The sequence below is a fragment of the Felis catus genome, chromosome B4 (assembly GCF_018350175.1).
Source record: "Felis catus isolate Fca126 chromosome B4, F.catus_Fca126_mat1.0, whole genome shotgun sequence".
Lineage (NCBI taxonomy): Eukaryota > Metazoa > Chordata > Mammalia > Carnivora > Felidae > Felis > Felis catus.
In genome coordinates, this window is record NC_058374.1 from 49,434,401 (window position 1) to 49,450,932 (window position 16,532).

The window sequence follows — 16,532 nt, forward strand, 5'->3', positions numbered from 1 at the left end:
GTACCCACTAAGAGGCTAAAGTTTGTGTACCAGGGCCTTGTGGCCATCTCTAAAACCAGTCTAGCTCACATATAAGTATAGCAGCTAACAAGTCACTGTTGTGTGGTGTATCTGAAAACACTCATTATTCACATTAAATGAATAAGCCACCAGAAAGCTTATTTAAAAAGAGTTATTTAATTAAGGGCTTTATTAATCAGATACCTACTCTTTGGCAAAAAAAGACGAAAACTGGCTTATAACTCTCATTTTTTAATGTGTTGAGAACACAACAGAATTGCAAATACTGTCACAGATACTGTATTCTGTGAGTTAGACTATATTATCAAAATAATGGCCACGACAAGGAACATCTCCTTTCACAACATCCAAACTATGGAGAGTGTCAGAGGAGATTCAAAACATGACTCAATCATACCGAGTGCCATTAAACTTTAACAGTCTCCACACAGCTACAGAACAAACAAACATGATGCTCAAAACTGTAGATATCAGCTGTTAGAAAATACAAGAAAGTCAGGTGGAAAGTTACCACACCACACTATTTAAAAAGCAAAAATAAACCTTTATTTTCTTTTGTATAATGCTGCAAAACCAAAATAAAATATAAAATATTTTGTACATGTTACTTTCTAATCAAGGAACTTGCTTATTTGTAAATTCAGAGTTGCCCTATTTTTCCTAAAGCAGAATGCTATGATGAAAAAGAACCCTAAGTAGGAACCAGGAGATTATTGACTCTAGCTTTGGCTCCGTCACTAAGCAGGACACTGAATTTGAGCAAGGTGCTTAGCTCTGGACCTCAGCACTCTTATTGTAAAATAAAAGGGTTAAATAAGATCAAACCTCAAAACTCCTACAGTACTAATATCCACACACACGCACGCACACACATGCACACACACACGCACACACCCCTTAACTTTCCTGATATCCGATTGTTTTTCAAATATAAATATGTTTCTTTCAGTTGATATGAAACCTCTAGACCTTCCTACAACTTCAGAGGTTGAAAAGTTCTGCTGAACATGAACTCAAACCAAGTACAAAATATAAAGCACATATACAGATCAAGAATGTTAACAGAATTTTTTTAAAACTTTGATAAATTCTTATTTCATAATATATATGAAAGTAATTATCTTTTCATTTATATTTATCTGAAACTGAGATGAAAAATACCTATGTCCTTTATATTACATCAGTCTGATATTATTCTGATATACTCTATTTTTGTTTTTGCAGCATTAAAGTTACTTAACAGAAACAGACACACTACAAAATTCAGTATCTGCTACCTTTCTTTTTTTGTTTGGATGATGACCTGAAGAAGTATGATCCATCCGTTCCTACCAAAACAATGTGATCAAAAAGAAAGATCTGGTTTCACCTTAAATTTTCTACTCCAATAGACAAAACATAACCTTCACTTACATGACTATAGTCTACTTATCAAGAAAAGAAACAACCATGATTCTTCTGATTCTTAGCTGAGAATTAATCAAGGTGAGATATTAACAAATAGATAACTGTTCTCAGGAGAACCACTGAAATACAATATGTAACTGAGGAACATTTCTGACAAAAGCACTTTTAGAAATAATTACTATTTCTTTTTTTTTTAACTAAAAAATGTTTTTTAATGTTTATTTATTTTTGAGAGACACAGAGACAGTATGAGCGGGGGGGGGGGGGGGCAGAGAGAAAGGGAGACAGAATCCGAAGCAGGCTCCAGGCTCTGAGCTGGAGGCTCAGTTCCAGGCTCCAGCACAGAGTTCGATGTGGGGCTCAAACCCACAAACCGTGAGATCATGACCTGAGCCAAAGTTGGACGCTTAACCAACTGCGCCACCCAGGTGCCCCAGAAATAATTACTATTTCTAAATAGTGTTGTATGTTAAGTGATGAATCATGGGAATCTACCCCCAAAACCAAGAGCACACTGTATATACTGTATGTTAGCCAACTTGACAATAAATTATATTTAAGAAAGAAAGAAAGAAAGAAAGAAAGAAAGAAAGAAAGAAAGAAAGAAAGAAAGAAAGAAAGAAAGAAAGAATCACTATTTCAGAATCACTAGTTTATCATTTTCTAGCACAACTCTCTATGGCAGACTCAGAACATGAAGGTGGTTCTGTTTCCTGTGGTCTGACCTAGACAGCAAAAGAAATGGCAATGGTTGCCATGGTATCCAGTTGTGATATGGCAACCCCAGGACATTCAAATGCTTCACTGAGTCTTTCAGCTAAGTGAAGCCCAATGGCGTGTTTTGTAATTCAAGTTTCTCATTATGAAGTAGTAAGAATTTGTTCTCCCTAATTTTCTAACATAGTTTTTTAATCCCATAGAAGCTTATTTTATAAGTACAATAGAAAAACACTGACTATTCGATGATATTTGTAAAAACAAACAAAAACATGACATTAACTGATCACTCTGATTGCCTGGAAGATAGATGTTATTTCGAATATTCCACATGGAAAATCCATTTTAGAAATTCTTAAACTGCTTTCTCTCCAATGTTACACAATAAATAAGATGTATGTGTTATAAGAAATTACCTTTTAAAGACCCTAAAAATATATAAATGCCACGAAATGGATTTATAAACAAACTAGTAGTTCCAATGATTTAAGTCGATGAATAAATAAAGGTTAATATTAACATTTTAATAGGAAATTCTGAAAGAAGGTTCCTAAGAGGCAATTATGGTACATTTCTTTTTTTATGAGAATCATATGTACTCTCAAATACAGTCATAAATAGTAATCATGCTCCTAAGCTGAAAATCTCACCAAAAGCCTTAAAAAAGTATGAGAAGTCTAAATAAAGTCTCAATGATACTCCAGACAAAGCCTCTAATGATGTTCCCCACTTTAACAGTGGTTTTCATCCCTGGCCGCACACTAGAATGAACTTTGAAAAATAATGCCTTGCTAGAGATTCTAACGTAGCTGGTCTAGGGTGCAATTTGGGCACTGGGATTTATAAATGGCAATTCTAATGGACAGCCAAGATTGTACAGCCAAATAGTACATTAAATAATAAATGAATAAATCTGGCAGCAGAGTTTTGGGTTTCTCATATTATAGGCTGCTCAACTCCCAATATAAAAGCCTCAGTTTCTGTCTCCTTAACTTTCTCAGTCTGAATCAATTAAAGCTAGGAATAAACTACTTGATTGTAGTACCAATGGTTGTGGTTTTACTGCTTTTCTCACTTGCTTTTACACCGCAGAACAGAACATACAAACCCACAGAAACAGAATTAGGTGAATTCAGTGACCAATGATAAAAATTCTTTACAGGCTTTTTTTTAGCATTATTGAGTTGATATGTTTTTACAGATTTTTTTAGCATTATCAAGCTATTATGTGATAATCAACTTGCAGATCAGGAACATTAAATTCAGGTTGCATAAGACATTGATTAGGATATATTAATATAGGTTCATCAATAGTAACAAACGCACCACTCTGGTGGGGGCTGTTGACAGTGGAGGGCTATGCATATGCGGGATGACAGATAGGAAATCTCTGTATCTTCCACTCAATTTTGCTATGAGCCTAAAACTACAAGTCTCAATTAAAAAAAAAAAACAGGTAGGTTTCATTTAACTCTTCAATTAGTACAATGGCAACTATAACAACATGCAGGTCTGAATATTTAAATGCAATTCCCTTTTGTCTGTATTGCTGTTTATATACACAGCAAAATTTATAAGCGCTAATATCCAGAAAATTTTATTTTCTTTTCCAAAAATAAAGCATATCTTAGAAAGTAAGGATTTTGCAATTAAAAATAAAAAAAATGTAACACAGAAGCAGCTGCTGAGTGGGGCCCCTGGGTGGCTCAGTCGGTTAAGCATCCGACTTCGGGTCAGGTCATGATCTCACAGTTTGTGGGTTCGAGCCCCACGGTGCGCTCTGTGCTGACAGCCTGGAGCCTGCTTCAGATTCTGCGTCTCCCTCTCTCTCTGTCCCTTCCCCTACTCGCGCTCTGTCCATCTCTCTCAAAAATAAACATTTAAAAAAAGTAACTAAAAACAAAAAAAAGGTCATTTTCATAAAACTGCATTATTTAAGAATGAATTTTCCTGGTTTGTCCCATGAGGAGAAAAGAAGTTTAAATTTTTCAGATAAGGTGAAGCCCCAGCACACTCTACGGAACTGAATTTTGACTCTTTTTTTTTTTTTTTTTTTTTAATTTATTTTTGGGACAGAGAGAGACAGAGCATGAACGGGGGAGGGGCAGAGAGAGAGGGAGACACAGAATCAGAAACAGGCTCCAGGCTCTGAGCCATCAGCCCAGAGCCTGACGCGGGGCTCGAACTCACGGACCGCGAGATCGTGACCTGGCTGAAGTCGGAAGCCTAACCGACTGCGCCACCCAGGCGCCCCGAATTTTGACTCTTAATTGCCCAACTTCCTGATAATATATAATCATGAGCCATGTGGTTCATAAGAATTAAAAGAAAATCATTCTTAAAAAAGAATATTTAAACGTTTTCTCCAAGTAAAATACACGCTGTAAGTGATGCATGTGGAGAAAAGAGAAATGGGCTTTAATTCGTGAATGCCACCTGAATGTGTAAGAGATTGCTTGGGCTTCAATTGTGACAGTTACACAAAGAGACTAACTCCTAGAAAGGGACAGGAAGAGAAGAAAGATAGGTACAAAAAGTAAAATATGTGGGGTATATATCTATTAAGACAAGTGCTATATTCAGAAATCTTGCTATGAGAAAGAGAAGGCAAGTGCTATGCAAAGATACAGAAAAGTTTACAGTAAAGTCAATTATACAGAAGCCATACGCTTTACAGACTACTTACATTCAATTCTTACCAGTACCTCCTGGAGAAGAAAAAAGAAAAATAGGAAAAACACAAATATATTTTCCTCCTTGCTATCTTTGCAAAAAAGTTCACACTGAAGGCTAGAATGAAACTTAAGAGGGTGCCCGTCTATCATACTTATCCAGTACTACTTGGACTCCAACAATACAAATCTTAAAATTACTATAAATGTTGGTAATGACAACAAAATATTGCTAACTGATGATTCTGTGAAACTTGAGTTTTTCTGGATAGAGGATGACTTTAAATACCTGATTATTATAAATGGCTATATTACAAATTCAGCAATATCTAACTTAAAGAAAAGTTACTTTTCTAGGAAGTTCAGCTATTCAGAACACAGCAGAGCCCACACTTAAAGAAGTCCTCTGAAGGGCAGGAGAGATGTCACGACGTCGACACATCGAAACTTGAACATTTTAATATGTAGACTTTAACAAGACTCAACTCCCCATTCAGAATCTACTTACTCTACTAAAGATATTCTATCTGGCACAAAAACAGACACATAGACCAATGGAATAGAATAGAAACCCCAGAACTAGACCCACAAACGTATGGCCAACTCATCTTTGACAAAGCAGGAAAGAACATCCAATGGAAAAAAGACAGCCTCTTTAACAAATGGTGCTGGGAGAACTGGACAGCAACATGCAGAAGGTTGAAACTAGACCACTTTCTCACACCATTCACAAAAATAAACTCAAAATGGATAAAGGACCTCAATGTGAGACAGGAAACCATCAAAACCTTAGAGGAGAAAGCAGGAAAAGACCTCTCTGACCTCAGCCGTAGCAATCTCTTACTCGACACATCCCCAAAGGCAAGGGAATTAAAAGCAAAAGTGAATTACTGGGACCTTATGAAGATAAAAAGCTTCTGCACAGCAAAGGAAACAACCAACAAAACTAAAAGGCAACCAACGGAATGGGAAAAGATATTCGCAAATGACATATCGGACAAAGGGCTAGTATCCAAAATCTATAAAGAGCTCACCAAACTCCACACCCGAAAAACAAATAACCCAGTGAAGAAATGGGCAGAAAACATGAATAGACACTTCTCTAAAGAAGACATCCGGATGGCCAACAGGCACATGAAAAGATGTTCAGCGTCGCTCCTTATCAGGGAAATACAAATCAAAACCACACTCAGGTATCACCTCACGCCAGTCAGAGTGGCCAAAATGAACAAATCAGGAGACTCTAGATGCTGGAGAGGATGTGGAGAAACGGGAACCCTCTTGCACTGTTGGTGGGAATGCAAATTGGTGCAGCCGCTCTGGAAAGCAGTGTGGAGGTTCCTCAGAAAATTAAAAATAGACCTACCCTATGACCCAGCAATAGCACTGCTAGGAATTTATCCAAGGGATACAGGAGTACTGATGCATAGGGACACTTGTACCCCAATGTTCATAGCAACACTCTCAACAATAGCCAAATTATGGAAAGAGCCTAAATGTCCATCAACTGATGAATGGATAAAGAAATTGTGTTTTATATACACAATGGAATATTACGTGGCAATGAGAAAAAATGAAATATGGCCTTTTGTAGCAACGTGGATGGAACTGGAGAGTGTGATGCTAAGTGAAATAAGCCATACAGAGAAAGACAGATACCATATGGTTTCACTCTTATGTGGATCCTGAGAAACTTAACAGGAACCCATGGGGGAGGGGAAGGAAAAAAAAAAAAAAGAGGTTAGAGTGGGAGAGAGCCAAAGCATAAGAGACTGTTAAAAACTGAGCACAAACTGAGGGTTGATGGGGGGTGGGAGGGAGGAGAGGGTGGGTGATGGGTATTGAGGAGGGCACCTTTTGGGATGAGCACTGGGTGTTGTATGGAAACCAATTTGTCAATAAATTTCATATATATAAAAAAAAATAAAGATATTCTATCTAGCTGATCAGCCCATACATATCAGAAGCAATGTTAGAAGAAGGCACATTAACAACAGGGAAAAGTGACGGGTATGGTACACAGACGCACAGAAAAAGCAGCCACAGATATTCAAAAGGGAAACAATTTTGAATGATTTGGCGTAAAGGTGAAGAATAGAGCTTCTGAACACACGACAGTACACAAGCTAGTGTGCATTGATGACCCTCCGAATCATCGACAAGAGATTATAGGCACCACCCCCTGATAGAAGGGAATGTTTAATATATTTTACAAGTACGTCCCTTAAAAATGATATTAAATTTTAGTGCTTAAAGACTTTGACAAGCAGGCTAACTACAAACTGTACATATCTACAAAATTTTCAATTCCCTGATAACACTAGCCAAATGAAATGTTACCGTCATGCGGTATGTGGAGGAGAATGAAATTAATATTTATTTTCTGTTTATTTATGTTGTCAGGGACTTTAGTGATGCAGAGCTTCTCACATACTGGCTCTGAAATTTCTTATATCATAATGAAGAAATGGCAAAACAGGGATATTACACTGAAGTATATTTTAACTACTTTCCTTGAATAAAATTTCACATATCCAAAAAAATCAAAATTTATCATCATAATTCTATAATTGACAATACACTTACAGGATTTATAAAAAATATTTCTGGTAATATCTGGAATATAAGCTTAAAAATATGGTGAAGATTACCACTTGATCCTGTCCAAGTTTCACTGTAATTATATACTGTATGTATGACATCAAAACATCAAATTTGAGGGCCTTGACTAATCTGAGCACCCAGGACACAGGACAAAAAATAACTCTCCTACATTCCCCCTCGATGCCATGACAGACTCGTTACTTCTGTTTCCTCATATAAACTTATTACCACAATATTATCATTTCTATTTTATAGATGAAGAAACGGGGGCCAACAGGTAAAATCATCTGCTCAAACTGGCAGTGCTTTGGTAGAAATGCCATGATTCAGCCCCAAACTGCTTGGCCTCCAAAACCCATGATGCCTCTCTTGAGACAGAAGTTCCTGAGTTACTGAATCAGTCTAGGAGGCACATTATGGTGTCAGATCTGAAAAGTGTTCTCATGAGAAAGACAAGCTGCATGAAACTCTAGATGCAGTACCTAACCTGTGGCCGGTGTATGAAAAACAACGGTCATTACTGTAAGACTCATGTTCCAGTGCACTAAATAGTATTGTCACATCCCAAAGAAGTTCGTGTACCATCCACAAAAGAAATGAACTCTTGATTTACTCAACTGGTTTAATCATTGTGAAAAGAAAAATTGTTAAGAAAATGCATACATTGTGACAAACTACATTACAAACCTCTCCTTTACCACCTCCCATTAAAAAAAAAAAAAAAGTTGAAACTGGGAGGCTAACCATTCTATATTAACTAGCTAGAGCTGGAACTCCAACTTATTTACTGAAAAAGATCGTTCAAAATCTGAACATATTTCTTCCCTGTCATTCATTCCATTCATTCCATGGGCATTGGACTGAGAGCCCCTTTTGGGAGGGAGGGGTGAGGATTAGATACCAGGAGGAATGAAACATCATCTGTAACTTCAAGAAACTTAAAACCTGCTTACTTCTAAGCCAAACACATTTGCTAAGTCTTCTTTCTTCTTTGACTCTTGGATTTCCTCCATTCTTTCCCTCTCTTTATGTCCTCTGTTTTACCTATACACTGTTCATTTTTGTCACACTACACAAAGTTGTCACATTTTCTCACAATCAAGATTTTTAAAGTTATGTGACTTTGACAATCACCTCACCTTAGAAAGGAGCCTCAGCTTTCTCTATATGTAAAACACAGAAATTCTTGATTCACAGAAATTCACTGATTAAACCTGAAGATTTTCAATCCCCAGATCTACACTTTTATGAAGGTGCTCCTAACACAAAATAAACATTAAAATTTGAGGTGAATTCCACTTTTTTATCCTTTATCCCTTTCTTAGCTGAGAACAGACTTTTGGATCTACAGTATTTGTGAGATGATCAATAATACTCTTTCTCCTTAACAAGTCTCAAGGCTATTGTTTAGATGTCTGACTTAAGCTGTTTCCATCCATACTCATCATATCCATTCTCAATACTGCTATGAGAGTGACCCAAGACAACAGAACTATTTTTCCTCTGACTAAAAAACTTCAGTGACTAGTCATTCCCCATAAACAATGCTCAACTTCCTTAGTATGATTGTTCCTACTGTGGCCCATGTTTATTTTTCTAATCTTATTTCCCAATGTAACACCTTGCACCCTCCAGTTAAGACCAAACTGTTCGCAGTTCATACATTCATGACATTCATTCTGCCAGTATTTTACTGAGCATAAATTATACATCAGCCCCTGTGTTATGCTTAGGGAATCCCAAAGTAAACAAGGCAGATATAGCCCAATTTCACAGAACTTACAGTCGAGTTTATAAAGGACTCATACTGCTGTTTATGGTACTCTCCAGCCTCCCAAACGCCTGGAGCATACTACTTACATTTCAGACTTTAGCTCAAGGCTCAGTCTTCTATGAAATCTCTTCTGACTACCGCCCCTACCCATGGATAGAAGTGACCACCCCCACTGCACCTCACACGCTGCCATCCAAGCTTATTTAGTTCTTTATTATAATGATGCATTTACTAACCTAACCTCACCAAAATAATGCATAATGAATATGTGTCTTATTCATCTTTGGAATGACTGAATGGTCATGGAAACAGACACTATGAAGACCTTGGCCTGGCTCACAGAAGTACCCAGACTACCTACCTAGAAATAAAAGACTGAAGGAATTCATTATTTTATTTTTGAAAAAACCAAAAAGGCAAAAAAAAAAAAAAACCCTTCTTTTTCAGTTCTTTCAAGTCATTGTCTAGACTGCAAGTCTCTTAAAGTCAAGAACCATATATTACTAGCTCTGTTCTGAGCACATATTAATTATAAAATACATATTTGTTGAATATATTCTCTGGATCTACTATTCACAACTACTAGGACATAATACTGTTCTTATTCTTTATTGTACAATATTAAAAGCCCAGACAGACCCTGTGAAAACAATGCATTCCTAAACACATGTAGTATATGTCAGGAGTCTTCAATTTCTTCTTAGTAATGACTTCTATTTTATACCTAAGTTAAAAAATATATTATTTACATATGAGACAATCTAGAGAGGACAAGGGAAGTTAAAGAAGAATCAGGGAGAAAGCCTGCTGGTTTTGTAGTGCAGAGAGAAATAATGTAAGGACTGTTCCTCATACTATAGTGCTACCCAAAAGTTCAAGAGCTATAAGGAAGAAGTCCTGTCAACTGTCAGCCTACAATCAAATGGATCAGTCATGAAGATCAACAATCATATCACAAATAATTGGCCAGGAAATCCATCTAAGGCACTGACGCCATATAAAAGACTCCTTAGAAAACACTATAATACATTTTGCCTGTGGCTTTAAATTATATGACAGTAAGCAGAAGTCACAGCTTTAGTAGCCTTTATAAAAACTCTTTTTTAAACAATCCTTATCTCTCACTACTTCACTCCAATTAATATAAACGAGGCATGGATTCAAATTATAACTTCGAAAACCTCGTTTGTGAAATGTGGTTGGAAATAGAATTATACCTCACCAAATAAACAAACATACCATAGAGGGCCTTTGCACTTGTTCTTGAACCGTGTTCTCTGTCCATTTGGGAAAAGGTGGGTGATGATCCGTAGCCACTGTAATAAAAAATGGTCATGGTGCAGGGTTAAAGTCCAAAGTAAGCAATAAAAATTCAAAATGACAAATAAAAATTCCAAGGTACCATAATCACCGTGAGTTTTTTTAAAAACATACAGAGTTAATGATACCTAGGCGTCAAAATGAGCCAGATCCTGCCCTGGTCAAGAAACAGAACATGAATGACACTACCCTGATGTAGACTGAGGTAGATGTAAATTATAGCCATGTCTTAAACTTGAAGGCAGAATCTTAGCCAAGAAGATTCAATAAGGTTGAAACTATCTTAGAAGAGTTTAAGAGTGCCATACTAAATCGAGTTGTGAGCAGTGATCCAGTTATAAAAAGTACTAAATGACTCAATTTATAATGGAACAGACATTATTTTCATAAAAATTTAAAATGCAAAATAACACTTTATCATTAAATTTGACCAACTTTGCCCTATTTCTAGCCTCCTGCTACTAATATGTTAGGTGAAGTAAACATATTATTTGAATTTTTAAAATTCATTCAGTAAACATTTATTAAACCCTAAAATCTAGAAGAATAAGGATAATGGCAGGGGACAAGGTTCAGCTAATAGAACAAGTAAAACAGTTACAACAGAATGTAACATCTGGATAACACTAATAGATTTCATCAGGATGTCCAAAAACACTTCACCGCCAAGTTGGCATTTCAGCAGAATATGAAAGTTTGGAAAGAAGCTCTGCAGATGGGTGGAGAATTAAGTGAGGAAAAGGCATGTGGAATTGGCTCAAAGACAAGCCTGGTGTCCAAGGGGAAAAAAAAAAAAATATCTAGTGGGGTATGCATAGAAGAGAGGAATGGCTTCAGACATACAGAAGGCAGATAGAGGGCTTAAGAAATAAGAATTAAGTTTTTATTCTCTAGATGGAGTATGTATATTAATACAGGGAAGTGACATGATCAAAAACATTTTTAAAGAAAATAATCCCAGAACTAATGGCAAGGTAACCACGTAGAGGGTGCTACACAAATTACGGTAGGAAAAAGGGCCTTAAGTAGGGCTAGAATAGAAAGAACAGAAGAAAGGGACAGAAATAAGAGTTCCCTAATAGAAGAAAATGTTATAAATTCACGATTAAATGGACATTTGTTGTAAGAAGAAAGAGGAAAATTGAGAATGTGGTCAAACTTTCTGGCTTGCATAACTGATGGACAAGGTAAACATGGCACCTGACAATACTTGCCTGGTGTCTCTTACTGGCCAATTATAAAGAGATTTGCAATAATCTTTACAGAGAGAAAAGATGAAGTATAACTCTTTACAAAGGGAGTAACCTGTGAATTCTGAAAAATGACTATATACCACAATGGCCAGTAGAAAATAACAACAATATTAACCATGATATATAAGGGGATGGCAACTTAAGCCAGGGTTGTGATTTCAAATTATACCTGAAGCCACAGGGATAGTTCTGTCTGCTTGTCTGGTCTTTTTATTTGGTTTACGTAGTGATAAGTATTCTGACAGCCTGGACTAAGAGACCTTTAATTCTCCTCAAATGCCAATACTTTATAAGTCAAAATAGTAGAATGCTCCAGAGAAACTGAAAGCTCTGAAGCAAAGAACATGTTTAACTATGGAAAACAATAATACATAAAATACCTAGAACAAAATGTCTTCTATTTGATCACTGTCATTGAGGTTGATGTTACTTTACCATCTTTTTCTTACTAGACACAGTAAACTTTTAATACTATCATACCTTAGTATTAGAAAGAGATTAAATATTAATGAGGAATAAACTACATAAATAAGTGGAGCTAGCTAGTCCTTTCATTAGAAACATAAAACAAAGCCACCAAATCAAATCCAAAAAGAACCCCAACAAATTAAATATAAATCTTCCAACCTACTTCATTTGAGATGGATACATTCCAAAGCCACTGGGATGATTAGAAATATGACCATTCATTGTGGTTTTCACTCCTCTGTTCTGAAAAAAGAAAGGTACGTAGATTAAAGGTAATAAAAAGGTCAAGACATTTCAGTTTCAAGTTATTCATTCAACAAATACATGTCACTGCCAGGATGATGTTAGAAATGTGAAGATAAAGATCTCCACCCTCAAAGAGCTCGTGCACCAGAGGTACAGAGGGACACAGAAAAAAAGATTCAACTGGCATTTAACATTATGTACTAGAATTATAAGCAAATTTAGGTGAGTAAAAGAAAAAATCTAAAATATAGTTCCAAATGCTCTACATATATAGGCTTAATTGTACATTCTGCTCAAACTCATAATCAAAGGTCAGTTTTATGATGTTTTAGATGTTACTTTGTGTATTGTTTCATTAGGAAAGTAATACAGGTTCATTACATTAAAAAACTTGAGAAATACAGGGAAGTACAAAATACAGAAAGGCACAAAGGGGAAAAATACCACCCAGAGCCCTACCATTTAAAGATAACCGTTTAACAGTCAGTCTGTCAATTTCCTCCAGACTTTTTCCTGCATCTACTTTTCTTCTTTCTCCCTTCCTTCTATTCTCCCTTCCCTCAAAGCACATTTGACATCTTATACATACACACTTGGATACACCTTTTTTTTCCAAGAAGGTATCCACTTACATATTCCTTCCGCTTTTCACGAGAAAGCAATTTTTAAAGTCAACACCAAATGATATTTAACTTCAGAAAACATTTTTAATATGTTTCACAAATTGAACAAATTCCCTCAACAAGATGAATAAGTAAAACTTCCTTACTGCTAAATCCAACGGCCTTTTCTTTCTTTGTGCTTCCAGACAATACTGCTACACCTGATTTATTTCTATTCTCTCCTGAATACTTGGTCCTTCCTAGGTTCTGTGACACTAAACAATTTTGGGTCTCATCTTATTTTTCTGACTTTTGTAGACATTATATCACCGTGTCTTCTCAATAACTGAGAGGTAGGGAGGGCACGTCCCAGCTTTATTATAAGACAAAGGCAACGGGAGCAGAAGAATTAATAACTACTGAGTGACTATTATGTGTCAGGTAATAAGGCTGATACTGCCAAGGTGAACAAAACAGTCCTAGCTCTAGGCCAACACTCTAGTGGGAAAAACAGTCACTTAGTGAATAAATACGAAACTACAGAATGTTCCCATTACAAAGGAAAAGTTTAGGATGATATGGAGGTGCATATTAAAAGAGAATGTAGGGGCGCCTGGGTGGCGCAGTCGGTTAAGCGTCCGACTTCAGCCAGGTCACGATCTCGCGGTCCGTGAGTTCGAGCCCCGCGTCAGGCTCTGGGCTGATGGCTCAGAGCCTGGAGCCTGTTTCCGATTCTGTGTCTCCCTCTCTCTCTCTGCCCCTCCCCCGTTCATGCTATGTCTCTCTCTGTCCCAAAAAAAATAAATAAACGTTGAAAAAAAAAATTTTTAAAGAGAATGTAATTCAGATTAGGAAGCCATCAAAAGCCCACATAAAGAACTTGTATTCATGATCAGTAACTTCAAATTAATTCTTTCTCATTCTTCAGATCTCAGTTCAATCACAATGCCCTCAGGGAAGCTTTAACTGACCTCCCTTCTAGACACAAAAGCCCACTATTAGACATTCTCAGACTATAATCAATTTTTCAAAGTATGTATCACAGTTATAGTTTTTCATTTGTTTAACTAAATGACTGATTCTTCACTAGACTATAAGCTGCATAAGGGCAGAGACTTTTGTTTAATGACTGCTGTTTCTCAAGCAGCAGGAACAATACCAGGCATAGAATAAGTGTTAATTAAATATTTATTCAAGAGAAGAAAAAAAAGAAAGTCCATGTCCCACTTTTGAAAGGCTGCATTGCATTCCTAAGGATATAAAATCATTCATATGAAACACAAATAAGTCCCAATGTATAAGGCTCCATTTTAAATCTCTTTAAAATCCTATTTTAAATGAAAAAGCCAGGTCGACTACCATAATTTTGGGAAGGGCTGAGACTTGACCTAGCTCCTGAAGAATAACTAAGAATTTATAGAGGTCCTCAAAACACTCAAGTTTAATTCAAGCTTTCCCAACAGTCCTGCACATATTTATTCACAGCTTAGAAGCAAATTTCTAAATTAAGGAACAAAGAAATACTGACCTCTCCCCTAGATAAATACTGCATTTACAAAATTACATTACATTAATGTTACATTGTTGTATTCTGTTTTTATTGTTGCTGCTATTGTTCTCCTCCAATTTATACTTGGATGCAATGCATAGTGTACAGGTCAACCAGTTTTCTGGGGAAAAATTAAATCCTGATCTGTACTGCTTACCGATTTCCATGGTATGAATATTTCCACTATGGTTCATCTCAAGCTATCAATACTTTTATAGCAGCTTACAAAATTCTTAAGTATTTCACAATTGGTTCTCATAAACCTATAGGATCCGAACAGAGCACATAACTGTTACATTCTAGAATGTGGGCCAGGACAGAGGCCTGGAATAACATTCTAGATCTAGAGCCCATAGCCAGACACATTCATTCACAGTTAGAAGCCTGGAACTCTATTCTGGCACTGACTAGACTACACAAGTCAATTAAGCCTCTGTCTCAATTTTCTCACCAGCAAAATAGAGAAAATTCTTGGATCCTTCTAACTCACAGCACTAGTGAAAAAATCAAATGACGGATGTGTAAGTTTCTTCTAAGTTTTTTTTTAAGTGTGCTTTCAAAACAAGCTGGTTCATTCAGTATATAAGTTAAACGCTAGGGTTTGAACTGATTTTGATCTGGTTTGCATTTCAAAACCACAGCAGCTGGTTTAATGAAAAGTGATAGCCACAGCATCTCATCCTTTTCATGTTTAATTCTTCATGACAGTCAAATAAATGCGTGGTTTGTGTTTTGTTTAAAACAGTGATCTGTCAGAATAAGAGAATATTAGAAACAGGAATAGAAAATGTCAATTTGCTAAATTGGATTTTAAATATAGAAACTTTTCCTCTTTGGCAATCACACTGTCACTTGTCACAGATGCTCATGCAGCAATATGGAGTTTCCAAATCCTTAACTATAGCAATTAGAGTGCGCACCTTACAAAGGAAACAATGACAAATGCCTGGCTTTCCTTTAGGCTTCTAGAAGATATATCCAAATTACAGCTATGTAGATCATATATATAATTGAGAAGAACCATCAAGTCTTACTAGAAAAAATATAGGTGTTTTCATTTTTATTAACTATTAAGCAAAACAAAACTAAGGAGATAAACACTTTATCACTTTAAAGATGTCATAAATTCAGTTAACTCTATTAAGTTAGCTAGTTAATCCTACTAAAAGGGTACACTAAAACTGTCATAATACCTTCTACAGATGTGAAATTAGAGCTTCACTTTCCTTATAAAAACACTTTTATAAGTCATAGTTATTATAATTTTCTTCTTCTTTTCTACAGAAAATAACATTCTTCAGCAAGTATAAGATAAAAGTGGTAAATTTAAGACCTAAGTTAAGCACACCAAAAATGTTAAATACTGAAGTTTTCAGAGTAGTTGGAGTCCGTGAAAATCATCATAAGCAGAAATAAATGAAGCTATCTATAATATGGCAAAACCAGAAAGTTAAATTTGGTATTAGAAAGTGTTAAGATCACAAATATAAATAAATATTTAGATTCCCTTTCCTTTTCTTTACTCTTGCTAACACACAATATCAGTTTTCAAATTGCTGAATGAGTATGTAGTCATTACTCAATGTCAGAATACCACCTATCCAATCTGGCTAGTAGCTCTCTGTAGACTGAGCTGTCCTTGAAATAACTTGTTCTCTTAGAAAATATCACAGACTTTCTTTAATTTTTTGTTTATTTATGCTTGACAGAGTATCTTGAGGTATCTCTACTTTGATTTCAGGGTAATTAAATTCATGTCTCTTCCAGTCAACAGTTAGCTATGAATAGATCAGTTTGGAGGAAGTCAAAAGTTATATAATAATTTCGACTGTGAGGGGGGCATGCCACTAACCCCCATGTTGTTCAAGGTCAAGTTTATAAAAGTGGGTCTTCTGAGTG

General features: G+C 36.0%; 1 protein-coding gene across 4 annotated transcripts in view; it reads right to left on the reverse strand.

The window, feature by feature from the left end:
• Positions 1–16,532, reverse strand: part of EPS8 (epidermal growth factor receptor pathway substrate 8) — a 193,485-nt gene that overhangs the window by 60,071 nt on the left and 116,882 nt on the right. For all 4 annotated transcript variants that reach the window (XM_023256800.2, XM_023256799.2, XM_045061439.1 and 1 more), the window contains 2 exons: positions 12,400–12,479; positions 10,435–10,511 (listed from right to left, as the gene is read on the reverse strand). In XM_023256800.2, the coding sequence (XP_023112568.2) occupies positions 10,435–10,511; positions 12,400–12,458 (136 nt within the window). In that variant the 5' untranslated portion in view covers positions 12,459–12,479. The remainder of the gene's footprint in view (positions 1–10,434; positions 10,512–12,399; positions 12,480–16,532) is intronic.